Source organism: Peromyscus californicus, unplaced genomic scaffold (genome assembly GCF_007827085.1).
Source record: "Peromyscus californicus insignis strain IS unplaced genomic scaffold, ASM782708v3 Scaffold_8__1_contigs__length_139910024, whole genome shotgun sequence".
NCBI lineage: Eukaryota > Metazoa > Chordata > Mammalia > Rodentia > Cricetidae > Peromyscus > Peromyscus californicus.
The window spans coordinates 12,142,945-12,170,213 of NW_026294606.1; the positions used below are offsets into that span (position 1 = coordinate 12,142,945).

General features: G+C 47.0%; 1 protein-coding gene across 5 annotated transcripts in view; it reads right to left on the bottom strand.

Annotated features, from left to right (window-relative positions):
- Nucleotides 1–366: 366 nt before the first annotated feature.
- Syk (spleen associated tyrosine kinase) overlaps nucleotides 367–27,269 on the bottom strand; it is a 76,553-nt gene continuing 49,650 nt past the window's right edge. For 4 of the 5 annotated variants that reach the window (XM_052728639.1, XM_052728642.1, XM_052728638.1 and 1 more), the window contains 11 exons: nucleotides 26,980–27,118; nucleotides 25,461–25,542; nucleotides 24,530–24,561; nucleotides 22,962–23,027; nucleotides 17,520–17,607; nucleotides 16,274–16,451; nucleotides 11,378–11,587; nucleotides 8,177–8,366; nucleotides 7,233–7,373; nucleotides 6,171–6,283; nucleotides 367–1,967 (listed from right to left, as the gene is read on the bottom strand). In XM_052728639.1, the coding sequence (XP_052584599.1) occupies nucleotides 1,895–1,967; nucleotides 6,171–6,283; nucleotides 7,233–7,373; nucleotides 8,177–8,366; nucleotides 11,378–11,587; nucleotides 16,274–16,451; nucleotides 17,520–17,607; nucleotides 22,962–23,027; nucleotides 24,530–24,561; nucleotides 25,461–25,542; nucleotides 26,980–27,118 (1,312 nt within the window). In that variant the 3' untranslated portion in view covers nucleotides 367–1,894. The remainder of the gene's footprint in view (nucleotides 1,968–6,170; nucleotides 6,284–7,232; nucleotides 7,374–8,176; nucleotides 8,367–11,377; nucleotides 11,588–16,273; nucleotides 16,452–17,519; nucleotides 17,608–22,961; nucleotides 23,028–24,529; nucleotides 24,562–25,460; nucleotides 25,543–26,979; nucleotides 27,119–27,269) is intronic. The other variant, XM_052728643.1, reaches the window with a different exon arrangement.

Genomic DNA, 27,269 nt, shown 5'->3' on the forward strand with positions numbered 1-27,269 from the left:
AACCATGCTTTAACAGATGCTTGCCTTAGAGAGGCTAAGTTTATTGTGTCCGTAGTCTGAAAGGCACGATCGCACCCTCTCTCCATTCCTCACCCACCACCAGCAGGGCTTCCTGTACCATCCCTGCCTGTGTATGTCACAGTGTCTCAGAGTGAAGACCAGAGGCTCACATCTGTATATATTTCCAGACACAGAACAAATGTATGCAGCCTTTGTAATTTTAAGTCCTCAGCAAAAGTGCTACAAATGGGTGACACTTTGTGTATGATCAGAAAGTAAGCCACACATAAGCCAAGTCTAAAAGGATAGAGTGAAATTCTCAGGTCACATGTCCTCAGCTCAGAACTGCACTCAGCAAGGCTTAACTGTGGTAAAGATCAAATCTCTGGTTTTATTGTGAATTAAAATTCCATTCAGAAACTCATCTTGAGATGGCCTTGGTTACCATGTTGCCCTCTTGAGATGGCCTTGGTTACCATGTTGCCCTCTGCTCTGGTATGAATGTGTCCCCCCCCAGGGTCCATGTGTTGAAGATTCAGAGTCACTCGAATGGTGTTTGGAGATGGGGCCTTTGCGGGATGAGGTGGGGTCCTGAGGGGGCCCTGAGATGGGATCAGGGCTTTCATGAGAGGAGGACCAGCCTGAGACGGTCCAGCTGCTCTGTCAGGGCATCACACTGTTTAACCCTGTGGGAAGGTCTCTGTCTTGTGCCGCACCTCGCTGGGGGAGGTTCCAGTCTCCCAAGCAGAAAGGACGGACACAGGTCTAACAGATACATTCCTTTTCTCTGTACATTCCCTTCAAGGTGCTCAGTTACAGCAACAGAAAATCTCAAGATCCTGTCGCTCTTGAAATGTGAAATGCCCCTCCCCCCACCGAGGCTCGCATATTTGAACGCTTGGTCCCCGGCTGGTGGCACTCACTGTCTAGGAAGCTTGTGGGACCTTTGGGAGGTAGGGCCTGGCTGAAGGAAGTGGGTCACTGGGGTAGTGGCGGCTCTGAGGCCTTATAGCCTGACCCCAGGTCCTCTTCACCCTTTGCTTCCTGAGTGTGGATGCCAGGGGACCGTCTAGCTTCCTGCTCGGGCCGCCAAGCCTTTCCTTCCTGTTGCAATGTCTTTTCAGTCACGATGGCCTGTCCCAACCGGGAGCCCACACAGACCCTTCCTCCCTTCAATTGTCCGGTGTTTGTGAGCAATGAGAACAATACCTAACAGACGCGCAGGCCACCATGGACTCAGGAGGGATGCTGGGCTGCACTCCCTCTGCAGAAGGCAGGGAGTCTGACACACTCAACTCAGTCGCAGAGGGTCAAGGGAGCCAGCTTCCCTGGCAGCCTCCATCAGAGCGTTATTTACATCCCCTCCTGCAAGCATACAAGGACAGACTTCAAGTCCTTCTGCAGGAAGGCGGACTCCAGAGCCATGTCAGTGTGTCTCATCCGTGTGGTATTTCTGTCTCCAGCGCGAGTGCAAAAAACGGTGTCCAGGCTTGTTGTTTTCCTTAACCACCTTCGTGCTTGCCAGCTGCACAGGTGAGTTTTCTCTTTATTTCCTTTGCTTAAGTGCCACGGCACGTTCCCGATCTGCAGGAGAACATTGCAATCCTGGACCCGGAGGAACGGTAACGATGTGAAGATTTGGAAACAGTTCCCAAATGTAACCCATAATGAAAACCACACAGATGGAAACGAAAACCAGATAGATGAATCCGTGGGCCCCGAGGTCTTGCTGCTGCTCTGATTTTTGGGCCAGACCCACTGTGAAGGTGAGTCCTAGCATTGCTTAGCTCTCACCCTGGGCAGAGGGAGATGAAACTCTGAAAGCCAGTTCATCTGAATGAAGCTTCTGTGTCGCTTGAGGACCCAAGGTGGCCAAGGACAGGCACCCGAGAAGTTAGTTAACCACATCATAGTAGTAATTGCGAAGCCGCAGTTCTACAGCTGTGAATCCGGGCCTGTTCTCTACCCTGAAGGAGGAAGAGATGCATGTATTAGTGTTTGTAGATAAGTCGGTGGAAACATGATTAAGTCACTGCCCCCTGGTGGTGAATGCTGGTCACTGCACCCTGCACCAGCATGGTCAGAATGGTCTCTTCCCACTCCCAAACTACAGAACTCAAGCCTGAATTTTACAAGAATCCAAGGACCCCTGTCCTTGTGAGCGGGAAGAATTCTGCACTGTGTTATGGAACATCTTCCATGTCTGAAGACAGCTAATTGATCCCTGTGCTATAGATGCATTAAACAGCTGACTCATAATACTGTGTGTTTTCTCATAAATGCGGGTAGATGTGTATGGAGGTGTGATTTAAGCGTGTGTGGAAGACAGAGGACAACTTTGGTGTCATTCCTCAGTGCTGGGGAAGTCTTTCTGTATGCTGTGAATGTGTTGCTCTGATTGATAAATAAAACACTGATTGGCCGGTAGCCAGGCAGGAAGTATAGTATAGGCGGTAGCCAGGCAGGAAGTATAGTATAGGCGGTAGCCAGGCAGGAAGTATAGTATAGGCGGGACAAGCAGAGAAGAGAATTCTGGGAAGTGGAAGGCTGAGTCAGGAGACGCTGCCAGCTGCCACTATGAGAAGCAAGATGTAAAGTACTGGTAAGCCACAAGCCATGTAGCAACTTATAGATTAATAGAAATGGGTTAATTTAAGATATAAGAACTAGATTGCAAGAAACCTGAGCCATTAGGCCAAACAGCTTAAATAATATAAGCATCTGTGTGTTTATTTGGGTCTGAGTGGCTGTGGGCCCAGGCAGGCCTGGAGATAACTCCAGCTACACCTCAGACACCATCCACTTTGGTTTTTTGATACAGGATCTCTCAATGGCCTGGAACTTGCCAAGTGGGCAAGGCTGGCTGATCATTCAGTCTCTGGGACCTTCTGTCTCCATCTCTCTCCCTGGTGCTAGGCCCACAAGCACACGCCATCATGCCTGGCATTTTTATATGTTCTTGGGACTGAACTCAGGTCCTGCTATTTGTACACCGAGAACTACCAATGGAGCCGATTCCCAAGTCTCTTGGCTCAAAATCCGAAGAGGAGAATATGGACACAGCTGTAACACACCCTACCCACACTCCAGCTGGACTCTCAGAGACAGGCCTGTTGGCATGAGCTCTGGCAAGAGCTCACAGACTTCTGTGGCCACAGCAAAGCCCCAGACCCTGTGCCTCCTAACTCTGCACAGTAAGTCTGTGCTGTTGACAAGCAAGGCTCTGAGCAAATGGTGGGTGAAACTTTTACCTCCTGACTGAAAGGGAGCTCACCTCCCTCTGTGCTCATGAGGGGATGGTTCCTGGACCTCCAGGTTAACAAAATCCTCCAGTGTTCAAGTTCCTTCTATAAAATGGCATGGGACGGAAGAGACAGCTCAGTGTATAAGTACCTCTGTCCAAGTGTGAGGACATGAGTGTGGGTCACCAACAGCTACATAAAAGCCAGATATGGCTGTACCATTCTGTACCCCAGCACTGGAGGGTGGTCACAGGTGACTCCCTTGGGGCTTGCTGGCTGTCAGTACAGCAGAAATAGTGTGACTTAGGTTTAGGAAGGGACTTTGCCTCAAATAATAAAGCAGAGGCCCAGTGAGGTGGTTTGGTGGGTAGAGGCACCTGGTACCATATCAAAGGACCCGAATTTGGTCCTCAGCACCCACATAGTAGACGGAGAGAACCGAGTCCCGAAAGTTGTCTTCTGACCTCCATATATGTGCTGGGGCACACTCAAACACTTGCATACATACACACTTGCACACATACATACACCCACACACACATGCATGCATACACAAATAAAAGATTAAATGAAGAAAAAACAAGGTGGTGCATGCCTGGCCAAGCACACCTGCACATACACACTTGTGCACACAGACATGCATCCCCTGCCCACAAGGGTCAGTCCTTGCACATGATTCTGGTGTTTTAAATCACCTTTAGTTTTCTTGTAGCACACGAGAACAGTTGTTAGTCTATATGCATGGGACTGATGGCAAGAAAAACTTGTTCACACCAGCTGCACTTCAAAATTAACCTAGCAAAGCTGCTGGCAATGGGGTCTGAGAGTCAGCGTTTTCCCTAAGACGCTGGGACCCCAGCCCTGCTGGGAACTTACATCCCCCCCCCCTTTCTTAGATTCTCATCTGTGACAGTCAGAGCAGACAAAGTTTTCAGTAGGAAAGTTGGGGCAGCACTTGGGGTTAAACTTGAACTGGCCCTATTCTGGCATTTGCCCTGTCACAACAACAGCTCCACAGGGCAAGGAATCTCAGGGCCAGGAATCTCTCCCAGGGCAGAGCTCCGCAGAGCTGAATGGGCGGTTGGGCCCAGTAGCATCTTAATAGATGGTTTCAAGCTTGGCTTTCTGTTTTTTTTTTTTTTTTTTTTTTTTTTTTTTTTTTTTTTTTTTTTTTCCGTTTTTCGAGACAGGGTTTCTCTGTGCAGCTTTGCGCCTTTCCTGGGACTCGCTTGGTAGCCCAGGCTGGCCTCGAACTCACAGAGATCCACCTGGCTCTGCCTCCCGAGTGCTGGGATTAAAGGCGTGCACCACCACCGCCCAGCCCAAGCTTGGCTTTCTAACAGCGAGCATCTCAATGGCACCAGATAGCTGCAACACAGTGGCAGTGACACAGGACATGCCCAGTGGCTGGGACCCTCCCCGACAGGTGCCACAGGACAGGCCCCGTGGCTCCTGGTGCTGTTCCCACTCTCATCTTGCACATGGTGTCCTGCTCAGGGGTTGTTAGGGAAAGCAAAGCACACCGCACCTTAGAGTAGGGACAGGGCTTCTGACCCCGTGCTCTGAGCAGTCTGTGAGTGTGGCGTGTGGCAACCCTGCTCCACTGTGTGGGGACTTCTGGCCCTGAGTTGTCTGTGGTCACCAGGAGCTTCCAGCCTGGATACAATAAGGCTTTGTGGAAGCAGGGACACGCTCAGACATTGTCAAAGGCAGGGACTGCTCCAGATGCTTGAGATGCCACCTGGGACTCTGATTTCCTCCAATCCACACTGTGATCTCATAAAATCTTAACAGCTGGTAACTTTATAGCTGTCCTAGCTTGCCTGAGTGTGTTCCATCATGTTCCCACAGCTGCAAAATGCATATATTAGTGTCCCTGCCTCGAAGAGACGTGATTGGATAGTAAAGCAGTCAATCTCTGGCCCACCCCCTGCCATCATTTATGTAGAAGGCAGCGCATTCCTGACACAGCAAAAGAATCCATACTTTATTTTAACACCCAGTGTGATGGCTGAAGAAACTTCATTTTATGCTGGGAATCCATCTTGGTACCCACTAGCCATGTGTCTCTGACTCCAGTCCCTGGAAGGTAAGTTCCCAGTAACTTTGACTCAGCGACCTCCCACCCAAAAATGTAGTCGTGACTATCTACTTGTTACCATATGACTAACTGCTTTTTTGACTTCTGTAACTTGCTTACACAGATACCCAAAGATTGTTTTGAGTTGCCTTAAGCACTTAACTTGGCAGAACAGACCAGTTTTTGCTTGCTTGCTTAGATAAGAAGGTCTTCTTGTGGTTTTTGCCTTAAAAAAAAAAAAAACAAAAACTTCCCCATACCCCTCCTTCATGGTAACCTCAAATTTGGCTCAGAGATTGTTCGTCCTAGAGAGCTAACCAATAAAACTTTTAATTATAGTTGGATTGGGTCTGTGGTCCTTTCCCAGGGGTCACAAACTCCATAACACCAGCTGTGAAGGTTAATTTTAATTATACTTGACACAGTCTGAAACCGCTTGGGAAGAGAATCTCAACAAGGGACTGTCAGAACAAGTCGGCCTGTAGGGAACTGTCTTGATCATGTTATTTGATGTGAAGACTCAGCCCACCATGGGTTACCACTCTTGGGTCAGGGAATCCTGGACTTTCTCAGGAAGGAGAAATTTAGCTGACCACTGAAGCATGGATGACATCTTTTCTCTCAGCTCTCCACTGTGATGATGTGACCAAATGTTTTCAGTTTGTGCGGCCTTGACCTCCTTGTGGTCATGGACTGGAATCTGGAGTTCTGAGCTAGAATAAATCCTTTGCCACTGTTAGTTTTTGACTGAGACATTTTGTCACAGTTACATAAGTAACTGAGACACTAGTCATGCCATCTACCTCTATAAACCTTCAGGTCAATGGAAGGAAGGGTTGGGTACTCACTCATAGGTCCAGCAAAGGTTCATCAGGTCGTACATCTCTCTGGGGCATCCTGGAGGGCACCCCATACGCTCCCCTTTCTCCAGCATGGCGGTCACTTCACTGCCTTTCATCCCCTGAGACATGAAAATGCACACAAGCTTTTAAAACATATGCCAACAAAGAAAAGACCTCGCCCCCAGAGACAGAGAGACACAGGCACAGGCTGTGCAATTTCAGGTGACATCAGTCACAATGCTGGGGCCCTTCCTCTGGAATCCTAGAGTCAGAGGTGGCTGCCCAGTGTGAAGGGCTGGATATGCTGGGGAGAAGGGGGCCTTTGGGGTTTCTGTTCTGATTCCTTATTTAGGGCCTGGCTTTGTGGGATGTAGGGCCTTCATTTATGACAGTCTATTGAGTGGCATCCTAGGATCTGCATACATCCAGGAAGACACACACACACACACACACACACACACACACACACACACACACACACACGGTTCAGTCTGCAGAGTGATTACCTTGCAAGTATGAGGACCTGCGTTCGATCCCCAAAGCCCATGTAAAAAGTCAAGATTACAAGTGAATGCTTGTAATCCCAGTGCTGGGGGTGTAGAGACAGGCAGATCCCTGGGGTTCACTGGCCAGCCAGCCTGGCCTATTGGGTGAACTCAGGTCAATAAAGAGACTATTTCAAAAAGTAAGGTGAATAGTCCCTGAGGAATGATGCCTGAGGATGCTCTCTGGCCTCCACACACACGTGCACACATACGAGAACACACACAGCGACAGCTAACACAGTTGATGCTGTCGGCGTGACCATTTCTATTTTAGCTCTGAAGGAGGATGGCCTGGGGCTGTGTCTGGTGAGTGTACGTAGCACATGGTGAAAACGTGCTCACTTAGCATCAAGTGTCATTTCCAGGCTACTGTAAGCTGAGGGTGTGCTAACTGCTCTCTGTTAGAGGGTGATATGAGACCTCAGGGTGTCCCCAGGTTCTTGTGGCAATAATCCTACACTGAGTGATGCTTTCCTAAGGCCATGAGGCTGAGGCATGGAACACACAGCTAAGCATGACTCACTCTGTAAGGCTTCTGCCCATAGGAGAACGCTTCCCACATCAGGACTCCGAAGCTCCAGACGTCACTCTTGCTGGAGAACTTGTAGTAGTTGATGCATTCGGGGGCATACCACTTCACGGGCCACTTCCCGTGGGTCTGGGCCTGGAAGCAGAGTGGACATTCTGTGACGAGTTAAGTCAGATGTGCACATGCCAATCCACGCAGGAGTTGGGTTTGAGAAGTGGAGCAGAGAAAAGCCTCCACTGAAATTCGTAGTGTCAACTCGAATGAGGAGTCAGAAAAAATCTCTCAAGAATCAATCAGTTCTGGGGCTGAGGAAGTGGGTTAGTTAGTAGTGGTCAAGCATGAAGCCCTCCGTTTGAGTCCCAGAACGGTATAACCCAACTATGGTGGTGCATGTCTGTAACCCCAGAACTCAGCGCCCATTAGCCAGCCTGGGCTGCATGAAACCCTGTCTAAAAAAAAGAAAAATCAACTTGTTCAATTTACATTGATGAAACCAAGTTATCACAAACATTCCATCCTTTTTTCAAAACTCAAAATTCAGGACCAGCAAGATGGTTCAGTGGAAAAGGTGCCTGCTGCCAAGCCTGAAGATCTGAGTTTGATTCCTGGGATAGACATGGTAGAAGGAGAGAATCAACTCCTGTAAGTTGTCTTCTGATCTCTATTAGTACATTGTGGCACACATGCCTATGTACACACCACAAGATAAACAAATATGAAAAAAATCAAAAACATAAGATGCTAGTCTGAACAAGTCTTCAGTTGAGATATGTTAAGTATTTTTGGGTTTTGTTTCTTGATTGACAGAATTAATCTTAAGAATACTTTTCCATAAGGTTACTAGTGATATTTCTACCAAAATAAAATACAGAGAGCAGATATTTATCTTTCAATGTTTTGATGATCTGCTGCCATGAGCCTGCACTGAGCTGTCCTACCTTGTAGTAGTTTTCATCAGCACGAAGGGCTTTGGAAAGACCGAAATCACTGATCTTGGCATAATGCTGGGTGACTAGAAGCACGTTCCTCGCAGCCAGATCTCTGTGCACGAAATTGCTCTCTTCCAAATACTTCATTCCCATGGAAACCTGGTGAACCAACTCAATGATGTTCTTATCCTTGATGTGCCTAGAATCACAGGCTGTCATTAGCAAGTGTAGACGGTGGTCATTCCAAACACACAGCCATGTTCCCTGTGTACTAGAAGAGGGGTCCATGCATTCCTTCTTTATAAACAGTAGGACAGGGGCTGGGAAGACAGATCAGTGTAAGGACACTTGTGCATAAGTATGGGGACCTAAATTTTGATCCCCAGAAAATGTGAAAATGCTGGGTGTGGCCACATATGCCTGTAATCTCAGCACTGGTAGGGGGTGGAAACAGGAAGATCCTTAGGCTTGCTGGTTACCAGCATAGCCAAAAAAAACAAAAAAACAAACAAGACAAAAAAAAGCCAACCCCCCAAAAAAACCTAAACAAAACAAAATAGCAGAACATCCTGTTTAGTGAGAGAACTCCCCTCCCTCCCTTTGTTGAGACAGGGCATCACTGTGCAGCCCTAACTAGCTTGGACCTCGCTATGTAGATTAGGCTGGTCTCAAACTCACAGAGATCCACCAGCTTCTGTCGCTCTGGTGCTGGGACTAGAGACAGGGGGTGCCACACCTGGCAGTGTCTTCAGGGAACAAAGTCGAGAGTGGCAGAGGAGGACATGCAATGCTCTGGCCTCTGCATGTATACATGCATACCCGTGCCCATGTATACACACGCATATGCTCCGTACAGACACAAAGACAACCACAGGAGGCACGGGCATGGCAGGCAACCTCTCTGACACACAGCTCTTCAGACTGAACACCGTTCTCACGGTGCTCAACGCGTTTCATTTCAGGCATGTACAGAAAGTCACAGCTGTTGGGACAGCTTAGGTGGCAAAGTGTCCATCTCGCAAGCATGAGGACCTGAGTTTGATGCCCAGCGCCGGTGTGAGAACAAAGCCGGGGTGGGGGCCATGCTTGCAGTCTGAAGGCTGGGGAAGGGAAGCTGGTATATGATTGGTGCTGCTTACCCAGCATAACTGATGAGCTCAGGGCAATGAGAGACCCCTGTCTCCAAGGAGGCAGGTGGTATTCCAGGGGATGGGCAATGCTCTAGGTTGACCTCTGACCTCTACCTGTAGCACCTGCCCAAAGGCTCATATTCACACATGCATATTGGAAATAATAAAGACAAGCTGTAACCTGTTCCGTGCTTCCATTTCCTGCCTATAAAGAAGGGCTCACCCCTTTCTACAGAGTCTGAGACAACAGTAAAGTACAAACGATGGAGAACAATGTGATGAGCTAAGCCATGGAGTGCGGTTCATTCCAACAGAGCTTCTCTATGTTGACCACAGCCTTAGAGCAGCTGTGCCTAGACCACTGACGACCAATCAGTGAACAGCAGCCTGCTGCTGTGGGATGTCCTGCTGTATGCTGTGAATGTGTGCTGCTCTCATTGAGTGATATAATAAAGCAATTTGGCCTATGGCAAGGCAAGATAAGGGTAGGTGGATCAATGAAATGGAGGACTCAGAGGAAAAAGGGTGGAGTCCAGGCAGACACCACCCAGCCACAGAGGAAGCAAGATTGTAGAAAATGAGGTGACAAGCCACGAACCATGTGGCAAAGTATAGATAAGAAATATGAGTTAATTTAAATGTAAGAGCTAGCTAGTAATATGCCTGAGTCATCGGCCAAGCATTTATTTATTTTTTTAAAGGTTTCCTTATTTAGTTAAAGATTTTTTTTCATCTTACATACCACCTACTGTTCCCCTTCCCTCTCCTTCTCCTGCTACCCCCCAACTCTCCCCTTCCCACACCCACCCACTCTTCACAGTGGGTAAGACCTCCCTTGGGAATTCAACACAGGCTGGCTTACCAAGTTGGGGCTGAACCAAGCCCTTCCCCGCTGCATCAAGGCAGAGTAAGGCATGGTACCATAGGGAATGGTCTCTAAAAAGGCTAGTTCATGCACTTGGGATGAGTCCTGTTCCCATTGCCAGGGGACCCACAAACACTTCAAGTCACACAACTGTCACCCTCATTCAGAGGGCCTAGTGCAGTTCCATGCAGGCTCCCCAGCTGTCAGTCCAGTGTCCATGGGCTCCCACTAGCTTGGGTCAGCTGTCTCTGTGGGTTTTTTTGGCCAAGCATTTATAATTAATAGAAGCCACTGAGTGGTAATTTGGGAAGTGGCTGCCATGTATAATCGGCTGGGCATATGGGACAGAAAGCTCTGCCTCTGTTTATAGCCTGCCCCTTCAGATCCAGGTACTCAAGAGGTCAACCAGAGAAGACAAAGATAGTACCCCAGGAAAACATTTGTTCAAGGTGTTTATCTAAGAAAAAAGTTCTGCCTGTTGCCAGGAGATGCCCTGTCCACAAACACTGAGGATTTTATCACTGGACAGAGATTCAAAGAGAAGGGTAAAGACCAAATGATGGGTTAGAGTTGTTCTCTGGCAGGGCTAGGGAGATGCCTCAGTTGGTACAAGGATGAAGACCTGAGTTGGGATCCCCAGCACTCATATAAAAGTCAGGTATAGCAGTCAGGATCTGTAATCTCTGGGGCTCTGTGACCAGCTCAGTTTGGCTGAATTGGTGAGCTCCAGAGTCAGTGAGAACCCTTGTCTAAGAAGGTAAGATGGAGAGTCGAAGAGACAGTTCAGTGGTTAAGAACATGAACTGTTCTTGTATAGGGCCTGAGCTTGGTTGGAAGGTTCACAACTGCCTGTAACTCCAGCTCCAAGGGATTTGACACTCTCTTCTGGCCTCTGTGAGTATCTGCACTCATGTGGCACACACTCACACAGGCATATACATATAAATAAAAAAATAATAAGAGGGAGAGTAACAGGGGATAGAGAATGACATCTAATATTGACCTCTGTCCTCCACACACATACACCCACACATAGGTGTGCTCCCACAGGTGTACACACACACACATACACACACAGAGAAAGAGAGAGAGAGAGAGAGAGAGAGAGAGAGAGAGAGAGAGAGAGAGAGAGAGTGTCTTTCCACGGAAACCAGGCCCCAGCACAGCCCAAGCAGGGCCTGCGCACAGCTTCCGTGCACCTGAGCTCCCCGGCACCTGTTCTGCTGCAGGTACTTGTTGAGGGGCCCCAGCTCCGCCATCTCCATCACCAGCATCCAGGACTCGGCCTCGCAGATCCCGATCATGCGCACAATGTAGGGGTTGTCCAGCTGCTGCATGACATTGGCCTCTGCCAACAGCTCATCCTTCAGGGCGGGGTCGTTGGCCTCATTCTTCAGGATTTTCACAGCTACTGTTTTCACAACTCTGGAACACAGATTGCAACTCGTGAGAAACTTTGCAAACTGTCTAGAAGTTCTCTTCTGTGAGGCATGATGCCCGGGGGTGGCCAGGGTTGGGGAATGCATGATGTCCCGAGTAGTAGATAGCTGTTTGAGCCATGCCCTAAAGCATCACCTAGTGAGGCAGCTGTAGCTGTTACACCTGCTTATGATCTTGAGGTACCGGCCTCTGGGGCTGGGCCACTGAGGACCTTTAAGACCAGGGATGCATGTATGCCCTTTCTTCTTGGCTACCTTGTGGTGGTTCTAGATGCTGAGATCTTGGGCCAAGCTGTTCAACATGGAACATAGCTCAGCTTTCCCAGATCCTATGGCAAATCTCCCATGGTTGTGAGTTTACCCCCAAAATAAATTCCTTTGATCATTAAACAGACTCCGTGGATTTACCCCATTATCTGGTACTCATGTGGGGCAAACTCCAATGCCTGGTGGGTGGGGTGGGGGAATGTTGACACACTGGCTGCAGAACAAGAGTCTTTTAAAGTCATTCAGAAAATGGCCACTGGGTGGAGATAGCAAAGTGTATAAGGTAATTGTCATGCAAGAGTGAGGACCTGAGTTCAGATTCCCAGGGGCCACAGGAAGTTGGATATAGTAGCATACACCTGTAATCCCAGTGCTTCTAGGGCAAGATGAAAGGAAGACATGGGAGGATCCATGACCCCATGACTTGTGGGGCTCTGTTTCAAACAAGGTGGAAAGTAAGAAGTGACACCCAAGGTTGTCCTTTGATCTCTGTATGGGTGGTGTGGCAGAGCACCCGCGCACACCATGGACGGACACACACACACACACACACACACACACACACACACACACACACCCCTAACAAATAGAATACAACAAATAACAGAATAAATGTGACGGGCACACAGAGAAGCACACACACTAGCGTTGTACTGATTCGGGATCAGCCTGAGGTCTTTACAGGTGGATTTAGATAGTATCAGCACCCAAGGGGACTCGCTGGGTCCTCCTGGGACCATGAGAGGTTCCATTCTGTCATCTCTAGTCACGGACTGTGACTTTTGTATTTGGGTTTATGGTTACATCTATGATGTGAGGTAGGGATCCAAATTAAGAACTTAAAAAAAGAAAAAGTCTCTTGATTCCTCTAAACATTTAAACAAGAAAATATCACCTCTTTTAGAAAAGCAAATGAGGAAGGCGATTCCCCACTCACTGTATGAGGCTGCTGTGGTTCTGATGCCTGAACGTCTGTTGCCCCAGGAAGAGACTTTCTGAAACACCTCATCTTCCAATCCCTGGGCTCTTTTACAGACAAGAGAATAAGGACTCATTATAGGACTCGTAAGAAAGCAATTGACTGATAATGTCACACAGTGGTTTGAATGAGAACAGCCTCTGTAGTCTCATATATTTGGATGCTTGGCCCCTAGTTAGTAGAACTGTTTTGAGAATGATTAGGAGGTGTGGCCTTGCTGGAGTAGGTGTGGCCTTGGTGTGGGTGTGGCCTTGTTGGAGTAGGCGTGGCCTCTTTGGAGGAGGCATGTCAGCTTTGAGGTTTCAAAAGCTCATCTAGGCTCAGTTCCTTGCTCTCTGCCTCCAACTTGTGGCTAAGATACAAGCGCTCAGCTCAGCTACTGCTCCAGTGCCATGCCTTCCTGCTGCCAAGATGTGCATGGAGTCACCCTCTGAAACTGTAAGCAAGCTCCCAATTAAATGTTTCCTTTTATAAGCTGCCTTGGTCACGATGTTGCTTCACAGCAACAGAACAGTAATTAAGACACTTCATGAGCACAGATATGAAAATTCTGAGAGAAATACTCAGAAGTTATATTCAATCACTTCTGAAGAAAAGATAGAATTGATGAAAGACTAGGGAAATTTACTCCAAGAATGAGGGATGTACTTCAGATCTGAAAACTGATGGGTGTAAGTCACCAGAGGAGCACAGTAGAGAAAAAGAACCAGAGATTGAGCTCAGTGGAGGGGGAGAGTCTTCAACAAAATTCAGCATAGATCCATGATTAAAGACCTCCCAGAAATAGAGGAACAAAACGACACTTCTTCAGCCTGGTAGGCAGCAGCCATAATGTACAGTTACAAACCATACCCAAGGGGAATGTGCAGCAGGAATCTTAATGAGTCTTATTAATAAGAACGAACCTGGGGCCAGTTATTGGGGTGAACACTGGAAGATCAGAGAGACAGAACAAGCCACAGCTACCTCACCTCGCCGGATCCTCAGCTGGTCTTGTTTCCTCAGACTGGAGGCCTCTGAGTCCTCATCCAGAATGGGTCTCAGCTGAACTGCTGCTAGAAGCCTGAAAGCTTAACCAGCCAAATGCTTCTAGTTTCTGGTCCTCATGCCTTATATACCTTTCTGCTTTCTGCCTCACTCCCTGGGATTAAAGGCTTGCTTTCTGGGATTAAAGGCATGTGTCACCATGCCTGGCCGTTTCCAATGTGGCCTTGAACTCACAGAGATCCAGAGGGATTTCTACCTCTGGAGTGCTAGGATTAAAGGTGTGAGTGCCACCATTTTCTAGCCTTTGTATCTAGTGGCTGTTCTGTCTATGACCCCAGATAAGTTTATTAGGGTGCACAATATTTTGGGGAACACAATACCACCACAGGAATGCTGGGATCTCTCTGTCCGTGGCCAGGCATGAGGCCCTGCCAGTTATAAAACACTACTCTCCAATCCATAGATAATATACTAAGGCAAGGAAAAATACTCAGAGAATAAGGATTAGACATGATGAAAAAGTATCATTATTGAGGCAGCTCAGCTTGTAAAGTGATTGCCATGAAATCATGTGGACTGGGAACCAACCTCCAACACCCCAACATGTAAAAGAATGGATGTGGCACACACTTACAATTGCAGCTCTGGGGAGGCAGAGACAGGTAGATCCCTGTGGTTCTCTGGCCAGTTTCCATAGCTAATTGGTAAGCCCCAGATGCCGGTGAAAGACCCTGTCTCAAGAAACAAGGTGGCTGGCTCCTGAGAAATGACAACTGAGGTTCATTTTTTTCCTTCTACATGCATTTGTACCTGTACACACACACACCTGCACAAACACACACATACACACACACACACACACACACACACACACCTGCACAAATGTGTACTCACACCCACACATACCTCTGAACATATCTGAACATAGACACTCATATCCACATAAATACACACATGTGCATGCACACACACAGAGATCTGCCATTATAAGTGACACGTCTTTGTTGAAGAGGATAGCTAGATAAACTGCTACTGGTCACAAGTGAACTCAGCAGTGATGCTGGTTGTCACATCTGTGTGTAAAATCATCTTAGTTCATATATAAGGTACACAGGATCAAGAAAAGGAAAATGCTACATGATATCACACATTAACATCAAATTACCCTGAGTACCGAAAATACTTAGTACTACATACAAACTACCTGAGAATGCATGTAAGGCAAGTTGACCAAAACCTTCACACAAGCTAAACAAGTCTGCTGAGAGAAATCTGAAAGACAGTAAAGAATTGAGTCTGGGGAGAGAATGGGCTGAGTTTACCCACTGGAAGATCCAGTGATGGAAAGACATTGTTTTGCCTCCCAATGGCCTTGGTAGAACATAGCTTCTCACCTCCCTAAAACCTGCAGTTGAAGTTGTGTATAAATTCATATTAATTAATCATATTACTTCATATTAATTAATCAAGGGATTAACTATCAAGGAATTAAAACAAACTAAGACAAATCAGGAAAATCTATGTTTAAATACATAAAAATTAAAAATTCAGTTTTTCAAAAGGTTTATTTTAAATTATGTATCTAAGTGAATATATCTGTGTGTGGGTACATGCATGTTGAGTGCAGGTACCCTCAGAGTCCAGAAGAGGGCATCAGATTCCTTGGAGCTGGAGTTACAGGCAGCTGTGAGCTGTCTGATGTGGGTGCTGGGAAGTGAATTGAGGTCCTCTGGGAGAGCAGTATACCCTCTTAACCTCTAAGCCGTCTTTCTATCTCTTAATATTCAACTTTAAATGTGACTGTGATTCACATGCATATATTTAAAAATAAGCAAAATGGCCTCTATGCGTGTGCACAGAAAGTGAGGTACCAGAAACAAAAATTTTCTACCCATGTAAAGATTCAACAAATGGCTAGACTAAGGTTAGTCATAGGCAGTTATGTTTGGGAGTACAATAGATTCATATTTTCTTATGAATTTGCTTATTTCTATTTAGTTACTTTCTACAGGGCACATATACTAAAATAAACATTTCATTACGTAACTACAGTTAGCATACACAAAGGTTGCTTTTGTTACAAATGAGCCAGAAATGAAGCCTGGCGAAACGGATTAGTTAGTAAAAAGAACTTGCTGCCAAGTCTAATGACCTGAGTTTAATTCCCAGAACCCATGTGAGAAAGGGCGGACCAACTCATGCTCCTCTGACCACGAGATGAATGCCATGACATATGTGCACACACACAAAATAAAACATAAATTAAAAATTACTGTATCAGAAATGAATAACTATAGTGCTAGTGAAAAAGTACTTAGCCATGCCAGGTGAAACTTCATGTGTGGGATTAAATGAACACTCTAGCTGCATTCTTAGAAGTTTCCATAACGCATGCTCACACTGAGGATGACAGTAACATAACGGAGCAATGGTACTTACTTTTTCATTTGGTAGTATCCCTTTTTCACGGTCCCGAAGTTACCAGAGCCCAGTTCACTGTCCTCCAGAGTCAGCAGGCTTCTGTCTAGGTAGACCTCTTTGGGCCGTATCTCCTCAGGGTCAGCGTAAGGGCTCTCATACACCTCTGTGTCCATGGGCAGGGCTTCTCTCTGAAGGCCTGCAAGGTAGTTAGGCAACACATAACTCCAGACAGCACTGCTGTGCTGCCCTGCCCTCCACTCCTGTGTTCTTATGGGGCAGTTGCACGCAGCTGAGAACCGAAGCAAGGGAAGAGCTCTCAAGATAGGCCTTCTACACCAGGAGTAACGCTGGGCAAACCTGTTAGGTTTTAAGCCAGATGTGAACATTCTTTGACACTCTCCAGTTGCGAGGTGCCACCAGTGACATGTTCTGGTTTCTTATAACGGAACCAACAGAGTTCAAGAGAAATGATGCATGTGCTCACCAAGGCAAGGCTATAAAAAGCCAAAATGCTTAGTGTTTGAGATGCCGTGGATGGAGTTCCACTGTTCTGAGGCTACCAAACTGTGAGAAGGGCCGTGAACTCAGTGTCTAGCCAACAATGACCTTGACGGTGTGTGTCACCATGCCTGGATTTTGCAGTCCTGGGAATGAAACCCAGGGCTCCGTGCATGCCAGACAAGAGCTCTATCAGGAGCCACATCCCCAGCCACAAGCTATAAATTAAATGAAAGATAATTGACTCTTGTTGCTTTAATTCTTTGTTTGGTGGCAATTTCTAGAAATAAACAAACCTCACGTTCATTAATAATACAAAAAATAACACAGAGACACTCATGAACCCAAGGAAGCCATCCAAAGGTCCCACTTCTGGGAACAAGTCACCTCTGTGGCCTCCCAGTCATCATGACTGTGAGCTGAACCTACTGCCAAGACCACGTTTTTCCAAGAAAGGCAGCTGTGGTCTATGGAGTGTGACACACACACAGGATTTGGAAGCAGAAGCATGGTGCCGTCACTGCTGACAACGGTTGGGTTTTGGGTGTTTGTTTTCATTGTAAAAGTGTTTTCACATGACAGAACTGCTTATTTAATGATATGTGATATCTTCTGCCTGTGGCCGGATGTGACTGCTGTTTAATATTGACCATCACTGTAAGGCAAATTTGGAACAGTGCCAGGAATTTGTAAGCTGACTCTGCACACTGACAGACATCCATGCACCCTGCTCTGAATGTTCATTGAGTAAAAGCGCATCTCTCACCTCTGTCCGGGCCCCAGGGCCCTGCTGTTGGCTCATAGGGGTTGAAGGACACAGTACTCTCTGGACGGCTCCCAGGTGGCGGGACAGGCTAAAGCACAGGAATGACAGCAGGTTATCATTTCTGCACTGATGCCGTTATTTTCAAATGATCACACGTTAGCTTATGCAGGGGAGACAGGTGACAAGGATTAGGAAGAGGTCAGAAAGGCTTTTCTCATTCTTCAGGCAACTGTTTGGACCTGAGAAGGTTACACAGGCTCACGCCTTACAGCTCACACCCCTGACATGGCCTCAGAGCTGGAAGGAGGGAATCCATTCTGTTCATTCCAGTAGAACTTTCTTCCCAATTAAGTGCCCTTCGGGTGTGTGTTTCCCACCTCCCAGAAGGAGGATCTCATACGTTCCCCATGGATTCATTTCTGCCTTGAACTTGCCCTTCCTCATGTGGAAGTTATCTAAAAAGTAAAGTCAAGCTGTGTCCATCTGTTTTGCCTTCCATACAGACTTAGGCACGATGCACTGATGCTACAGGGTAGCCCGGGAAATTAGCTGCAATTCCTAAAGAGGAAGGCTGTATTCTGCAGAATCTCCACCCCCACCCCGTGCACCACTGCCATGGATGATAACAATAACGACAGTGGTGGTGGTGGCAGGCATGTGCCATGCCACAAGAGAAGTTCTCTTTGCTTTCCTGAAGGGAAGGGACTCTTCCTTTTTGACCTGTGGCTGGTCATTGAGGCAGAAACTGAAGGGAGGTCTCACTGGCTCTTACACATAGGGGCTTCTCACTGATTTGATTAACATTGATTTGCCTCATGAAATAAGTGGAGGGGAATCTCCTGATATTCTGAAGGATTTTCCATTGGAAACATTTTCTCTGTTTCTGACCCATTTTCACCACAAATTAAAAAAGGTGATGGCCACTACACTTGTCTCACAAGCAAACCACTGTTCAACTTTAACCCTCCTCTCCTCCAGTTTTTGTTTATCTTGTGTATCTATTTACCTTATCAGCATCCACATATTGCCATGAAGAAATGAGACAGCACCAGACTTGGGGGGAGTTTAAAGGAACAGAGACATTCAGCTAACATTACGCAGCCACGGTCTTGAAGCGCACATTAAATACTCATCTGTCTCACTAACACGACATTCCCATGCATCAAAATTTAACAATGGAGTCACACTGTGTCATTACCAACACAGGGACACATGTCTCAAGATACTTTGACTTCCCAGCTTCATGGTGTTTACCATGAGTTAGAGGCTGGCAATGTCTGCGGAAGAGCCAAAGGACATCTGGTCTCAGATGTCATGGAGATGTCACTGGATTCATTTTCTAGGGAAAATTTCTGTCCAACACTCCTGTTGGATCATGTAATAGAACTAACCATGACAACAGAGCAGAAGTTATGCAAATGTAGGCATTAAATCAAAGCTCCAGAGCTGGGCCATGCTGGTAATGGATGCTTAGGAGAACGCACAACACAATATGTGAAAAAATGGATGTTGGATGGATAGGTGGGTGAATGTATGCATATATGTATGTATGTATGTATGTATGTATGTATGTATGCACAGATGGCTAGATAGGTGTGTGGGTGTGTGAATGGATATGTGGATGGATGGGTGGGTGGATAGATGAGTGGATAGTTGGATAAACAGATTTTAAAGCAACCTCTCATAAATGGGAGATGTGAAATGTAAACTTACAGAGTTTAAAATGAGTTCTCTCTTAAGTCTTCATACTCAGAAAGGGAAATAGACCCAGGTAAATCTCTCATGACCCTCTTAAACTTTTACATATGACTTCAGTAGTGTTGGGTGTTGCTTGGATTCCCCTTATCATTTATACTATCATTGTCCTGCCTAAGGAGAACTTCCCTAGCTTATACTTGTAATTCCTACCATATCTATCCTTCCCAACCTACTTTGCTCTCTTTATAAACAAACTCCAGCTGCAAACAAATTTTAAAAGTCTTTTCAAGTTAGCACGACTACAATTTTAAGTCTTCTTGATTTTTCTCTGTACATAAGAAGGTTCTGAGATTCCCAAGACAAACTCTGATCCATTATGGAATTAAAGGATGCCCCGAGATGGGGAAAACAGGTCTAACCCTTCCTGTGGATAGAAGAGCTCCTGCCTCTGCCACTCAGTGCCTCATCCTAGGACTGCATGCAGCCTCCCTAGAATATTCTCCAGAGTAAGAGGACTTCAAAAGGCTTGTTATAATAAACCAGCACCCACAATTTCATAATAAAATCTGCTAGGGATATTTTTAAAGCAGAGTTAAGGGTCTCAGAAAAATCACTGAAAAAATGGCAGTGTATCAGAAGCAAGTGGGGATCAGTGGCAAGGGACCCTGAACATCCAAGCTGCTGGAGGGATTTCATATCCAGACTGACAGGTGCTATCCCTGTGTCTATCTGTTAGATAAAGGTAAAGACTGGGTACCTCTTTTGGAAAGCAGGACTCCATTTTAAGTGGATGTGGCTCAGGGCTTCATTACCATGCTACCCAACACAAAGCACCCTATGAGAATGAGTGTTCATGATCCAGAAACAGATAGCCCCTAGACCCTTCAAGAGAAACACAACTTTTCTCATCTGGATGCCTCAGCCCTCAGCAGGCAACCACCACCTCCTACTTCATGCACAGGCAGAGATCTATGGGTTCGGGGCAATAATGGCACCCCACTTGGGGCATGTTCTGCAGAAGGGGTGGGTGGTTTTGCACTGAGATAGTTAAAGAGCAGCAGTTGGCTGCTTTATGATGTAATGAAGATACAAGGCTCCACTTCCAGCTTTCCCATAGTTCTTGAGAACAGGCCTTGCTAGGACCACTGTTACCACCAAAAGCTCTGGAAGCAAAGCCTCAGTTGAAAGAAGGTATCTTTTTTTAATAGCTTCTCTCTCCCTGAACCTGGCACTTGCCTTTTTGGCTAGACTGCTTCTGCCTCCTCAGCACAGTGACATCAGGCATGTGCCACTGTGCCCAGCTTTTTGCATGGGTGACAGGGACCTAAACTCCGGTGCTCAAGCTTGAACACCTAGAACTTCACTGATTGGGCCATCTCTCCCAGTGCAGCATTGTTTTTTGACACACCAACGGGCTCTCCTGAGTGATCATTACCGAATCGTGTGGAAATCTCAGCATGAGGTAGTACTGCCGCCAAGAAGGGCTTCTGCTGATGGAATTATAGTCCCCAGCCAGCTGACTTATGTCATGAGGACTACCCCCCATGGACCTGACTCAGTCAGTTGAGGGTCCCTAAGTTTAGACTTTCTGAGGAAAGACAAAAAGGGGTAAAGGAAAGCTAGCTGACCCCTACCATGGGGCAGCTTTAGCCATGCCACTGAGTTTCCATATGGCTCTAGGCCTTCCCCTCTTGACAACCTCCTCGAAGGACGCTGCACTTGCTTAGCTGGTCTGTGCACCTGGGTAAGGTAAGTCCTTGTAATAAATTTGCATATGTGAGCACCGATATATGCATGCTTAAATATACATACTATACATATGTATGGAAGTGCATATATAATACAAATATATTATAGAAATGTGTACACACAGGCACAGATGTATGGAGGTATATATGAGTGTGTCATTCACATGTTTATGTGTGCTCCTGCACATACAGCATCTCGGGCTGATGTGTCTCTGAGGGAACTCAAGAGAGAAAATGTGAGCTGCTAGGATGAAAGATGGTGCTCCTTGCTAGGTCTGTGCAGAGCTGGGGCTGTGAGTTCAAAACAGGCCTTGGACTAGGACGAGTGGAAGGACAGGCAGAATGGAAGCACACGAGGAGTCAGGTTGAGGAGGAGGAGGAAGAGGAGGAGGAGGAGGAGGAGGAGGAGGAGGAGGAGGAGACACAGGCTTACTCAGTGTCCCACAGTGTTCTGTGAGGGTTGGTAAGGACGCTGTCACACTCAGGACTATGGTGCCTCTGAGTCTAACACCGAGCCACAGTGCTGTAGCTGCTGGCCTGAGTGGACTTATAAGAACACCTTCGAGAAGCTCCCTAAACAGGTGAATATTAAGTACCTCAGCTTGTGAGACACTGTGCTTACCACTGGGCTCGCTGGACATGAGCTACCCCAGTCATAAAACGGGGCCCTCAACAAGGAGAGCATGTCGGAATCCGAGCAAGGCTCAGGCTGTTGAGATGGAGCAGCTGCAGTATTAACTATCACTGACCGCACAGGGTACAACACGGCCTCCTTTCTCTTCAGCCGTCATGTTACTCTCTTTTCTGTGTTCTGGTCAGCAGGATTAGGATCAATATAGAGAATAATTACTGAGTAAAATTTCTGGGCATTTATGCCTTTTGTTTTAATAAGTACTTTGAAGATTCAACTCTGTGTGGCCATGCTTAGTCATGTGCCCACATGCTTGGAAAATATTAATATAAAATGAAAGTAGCTGTTAATAGAATCAACTTTACCTAAAGAAGATAAAAATAGATATGAAAAAAGCAATCTATACATATTATACACACATACATGTGTGTATATACATATATCTGTGCATATACATACATACACACATACAGGTGTGTAGGTATGTGTTGCGTGTGTGCCCTTTTGTGTGGTTCACTATAAATAAGTTGATACAAAGGTCAGGATGGAACTCTTTGCAATTCTGGGACTTGGGAGGTGGAATTAAGTTCAAAGACAGCCTGGGATACAGAGCAAAATCGTGTCTCACACACACAAAACAAAACAAAACAAGTGCTGGGACATAGCTCAGTGGTAAAGCACTTGAGTTTGATTCCCAGACCCTGAAAAAACTTCTTACATTTATTTATTTAGTGTGTGCATGAGTCACAGAACACACATGGGGTCAGAGGTCAACTTGCAGGAGTCAGTTCTCTCCTTCCACCATGTGGGTTCCAGGAATCAAACTCGGCTGTCAGAGTTGGGGGAAGTGCCTTTGGCCCCTGAACCATCTTGCCCACAAGGTCTTCTTTTTATTGTCCCTCAAAATACAGTCATGTAACTAATCCAAAAATCAGCCTGATGTCTCAGGGACAGAGCACTTCCGAGACCTCAGTCTCGCCCATTGTGAAGAGCTTTGTGTAACAGAGGCTCTAAGGCTGCAACATGTGACTCTGGACACACGAGGCAAGCTGACCATGCAGACCATCTGATGTGAGAATCAACAACTCTTGGCTGCACTCACTGAAATGACTGAAGCTATGTGCTGGAGGAGAACAATGCATCACGGTCCGGCTATGCAGCAGTAGCAACAGAGAACCTGCATGCAAAGCATGGAATGCACTGTGCAGGGCCTGCCAGGTTCAGCAGGTGCACTCAAAACTCAGCGTGCGGCAGAGGCATGGAGGCAGAGCTGTGCTGGGTAAGGGGTAGGGAGCCAAGCGTGGTCTGCGTGCGGGTCTATCCTACCACTTAGTCAGGGACAGCAAGCAGGGGACACTTTAGCACCTTTCTGCCAGGCTTTGGGAAGGAGTAGGATTTGATTCTTGAGATTATTCCACCTGGTGACCAACTCTAGAAACCACAATGGCAGAGAGGAATAGAGTGTTTAGTTTCAGAAAATACACACAAGATATTCTTCGTCATGACAAGCTACCCGACATGCTGGCTGGCCTTGTTTCTGCGGGTGCATTGCCTACCCCCTTCACTGGCCCCAGGGAGGTTTCCTGCATGCAAGTCTGGATCATTTGAGATGCTTCCAGAAGAGTCTACCATTCGGGCAGAGATGTCTAGAATATTCAGTAAATATTTTCCACCGAAGTCTACAAAATTAAAGGTGCTACATGAAGCCACCATGTTGTCTGTGGAAATCTTGTGTCTCAGGCTCCATGAGAAACTCTACTTACTGACTGCTCAGTGGTGTCTCTGTTCAGTGACACTGGTTGCAATTATGACACTGTCATCATCTGTAAGTCCTGAGACATATGCAGCCCTCAGGCCACAAGTTGGACATGCCTGAGAGGGACAACAGATCTGTTTCAAGGACACCGAATGATAAACACCAGGTCCATGAGAAACATGAGGACCCCATGTAAGTGAGGACCTGAGGCACTGTGTTTCAAAGGACCCTCAAGTTTACTGGTGTTTTAGCCAATTCAAGATCTCTCAGTTTGGTAACAAGTGCTAACCCTGGAATCAACAGTATCAGTCCTGAGTGGCCACCTGTCCCCGCTGGAGGCAGAAGATTTTGTTTTTTAGGAGTTAGCAGGACAGAAGTCAGGAATTATTCCCCAGTGGTGCTAATGGGCTGGGATGTCCATGCTGAAGTCCCCAAGACATGAGAAGACCATCTCCTGCTGAGTAACAACCTAAGTGCCAACTCTGACATCCTAGATTGAGAAGGGACTTGAGATTCTTCTCTCTTTGTGGGCATGATGTTGAAAGGGATAATTTAACACAGGGACATCTGGGATACAGTCTTATCTAGTGACATGGAGTGGGATGTGGGCTCTGGCCAAGACTACCAGACACGTTCCTTCTCTGCATCGTCCTCTTGAGTTCTTATCAAGAATACCCCCCCCCCCTTCTCCTAATCATCAGTCAAGCCGATTTACCCGGGAGGTCAAGTCCCTAGAAATTCTGTGTCAATTGGTTTGGCCAAGGGAGTTAGGTAGCTAAACTCAAGGAGACACCCATCTGCCAGCCACGTCCTAATGATATGCATGTAGGCAGGCCTGTGGATGGCACACACATTGTTCACACAGACAGTGCAAGGCTGTACTTGAACAATATACCCCCTTTCTCTACATCTGACAGAAGGCCTTTCTGATCTAACTGTGGGTTTCCTCCTCAGTCTGTATACTTCTAGAGGATGAAGAGAAAATAAACCAGCCAAGAAACCATGAAAACAGGCTGGCTTAGCAATGGTCACAGGCAGGTGCCTTCCCAGACTCGCTGGAGTTACCAGGTCTTCAGGGCTGTGCTTGGAGTCCAGAACCTGTGCTAACTACAACCTGACTCCCCGTGTACTCAGACAGAACTGCTCCCCCAGCAGAGGCACCTACAGTAATACTCACCACAGGGTGGGCATTTGAACTCTGTGGGTGACCTGCAAGAGGAATATGCCATGGTTACAGTTAGACAATTACTGCTGTGTTCGTGTGAACCACCTACTTGTTAGATCAATCAATATGACTGGAACATACTGAGCAGACTGTAAAGTTTCTGCATCAATACTTTCCTATTTTACTGGATTTTTCACACATTCAATTAAGTAAAAAAAATTTTTGGGGACAGAGTCTCATTATATAGACCAGGCTGGCCTTGAACTCACACAGATTGCCTGCCTCTGCCTCCTTAATGCTCAGATTAAAGGTGTGTGGTATCATCCCTGGCAACACATGCAACTGAAATCCACAGTTTTCTTTAAAAGTTATAGTGATTGATTATCTTTCAACTAATGCTTCCTAGAATTGGAGTGACATCAAGTTTAGTCACATGGTAAATTCAAAGCCTCATCCTGCTTGAATTTGGAATAGACAAATGCTGTGGGATGTTCTGTATGGCAAATGTGTTGCTGATTGGTCAATAACTAAAACACTGATTGGCCATTGGCCAGGCAGGAAGTATAGGCGGGACGAGGAGGAGAATAAAGCTGGGAAGTGGAAGGCTGAGTCAGAGAGACACTGCCAGCCGCCATGATGAGAAACAGCATGTGAAGATGCCGGTAAGCCACGAGTCATGTGGCAAGGTATAGATTAATGGAAATGGATTGATTTAAGCTGTAAGAACAGTTAGCAAGAAGCCTGCCACGGCCATACAGTTTGTAAGCAATATAAGTCTCTGTGTTTGCTTGGTTGGGTCTGAGGGGCTGTGGGACTGGCGGGTGAGAGAGATTTGTCCTGACTGTGGGCCAGGCAGGAAAACTCTAGCTACAGACAAATCTGACACCAGGCTGATGGTGACCAATGTCTCTCAAACTAGACCCTCTGTGTCCCAGTCACTCACCCATCTGTTCGCCAATCTTTTGACACGGTACGGTGAGGACTCTTAACAGCCCGTCCGGCTTGTAAGAGTAATGTTCCACTAGCTGCAAGAGAAGCAAGAAGCCAGCGGTTAGCAGGGGAGAAATGGAGACAGTGACGAGTCACAGCCCTCACAGACGTCAAAGCCCTCGGAACCCAGCTAGTCTCTTCCACAGGCACATGGGGAATGGGCCGCGGATGTCCTTGGGTAGAGCCAACACACGTTTTAGCCTTGAAGCAGTGGGTCACATCCATAATCAAGAACGGAGAGTGAATGAATGCATGCTTGCTTACTGCTTGCCAACATTCTCCACTCTTACATAGAGCAGGACCCCAACCCAGGGACTAGTGCCCCCCACCACAGCCTGGGGCCTCCCACATCAGTTAATGTAATCGAAACAATCCCCACTGACATGCTCATGCTCTAATCCAACCTACACAATCCTTCACGGACACTCTCTTCTCAGGTGATTCAGAGTGTGCCAAATTGACCGTTAAAACTAACCATCACATAGCCAGATGATGATACATTAGAGATTGGGAGTCTCCACACCATCTCCATCATCTAGTCCTTTATTGGCTCGTTTGTTTGTTTGTTTGCTGAGATAGGATTTTGCCATACAGCCCAGGCTGGCCTTGAATTTACTATGTACCTGAGGCTGGCCTTCAACTTTTTTTCCTTCTGCCTCCACAGTTAACACAGCTGTGATGTCACATTAAGGTAGCAAAATGTGCTTAGTAGCAATTGTGGGGAGCTGGGTGAACAATGTTGGAGTGCTTCTGCATGCTTGAGTTGCCTCTAGGTTTACAGACAACTAGGCTGAGAATGAACCCTTTGCAGAGCAGGCCTGCAAAGTTCCTGGACACGCAGCTGTTTTAACTTCGCACAGGGGCTCTGCTATGAGGGTGATGCCACATAGTTTATCCACCCTGATGTCACCCGGCATTTCGCAGTTCCAGAAACAGCTGGGTCACAGTCCCTAGGTTCTTTCTTTGGTCATCTATCATCGTGTGTGTGTGTGTGTGTGTGTTGTGTGTGTGTGTGTGTGTGTGTGTGTGTGTGTGTGTGTGTGTGTGTGTGTGTGATATTCCATGCTATTCCAGTCCCGGATGGCAGGACTTCCTGCTAAATTCCAAACACTGCCCTGAAGCACATGATATCAGGGCACCAAGAACTTAATAGCTCGAGCCAGGTGATGGAACCTCTGCAACCTCACTGACTTGATGGTGGTCTCTCTGTGTCAAGATTTCTCAAACAAGTCATCTAGAAATCAGAGTAAGTTGATGGGGTATAGGGGACAGATAGCCTTATCCCTCCTCTTGTTTCTAAGAGCTTTGGAACTAGCAGCCACATGGGCCTGCATTGTGCCCTTCAGAGGGGAGAGAGAGGAGAGTGAGAGACAGGGAGACAGAGAGAGATAGACACACACACACACACACACACACGCACACACACGCACACACACACACACACACGCACACACACACACACACACACACACCTGCCAGAGGGTGTCGAACTTCTTCCCCTCAGGGATGGAGAGCTTCCCCGTCTTGTCCTTGTCGATCCGGTAGTGCAGCACCTTCCCCTCATGCAGCAGGCACAAAGCGTAGGAGCCATTGTTGTCTCTGGCCCTGATCCTGGAGAGAGAACACACTGCGTCACCCCCTACTCTGACATTCTGACCTGGAAACAGGAACCTAGCCACAGCGGGCAGCAGGTGCTCACCAGAACCAGCAAGTGGGTACATGCTTGGCAGGCAGCACCCAGACCTCGAGGTCACAGGAAGGC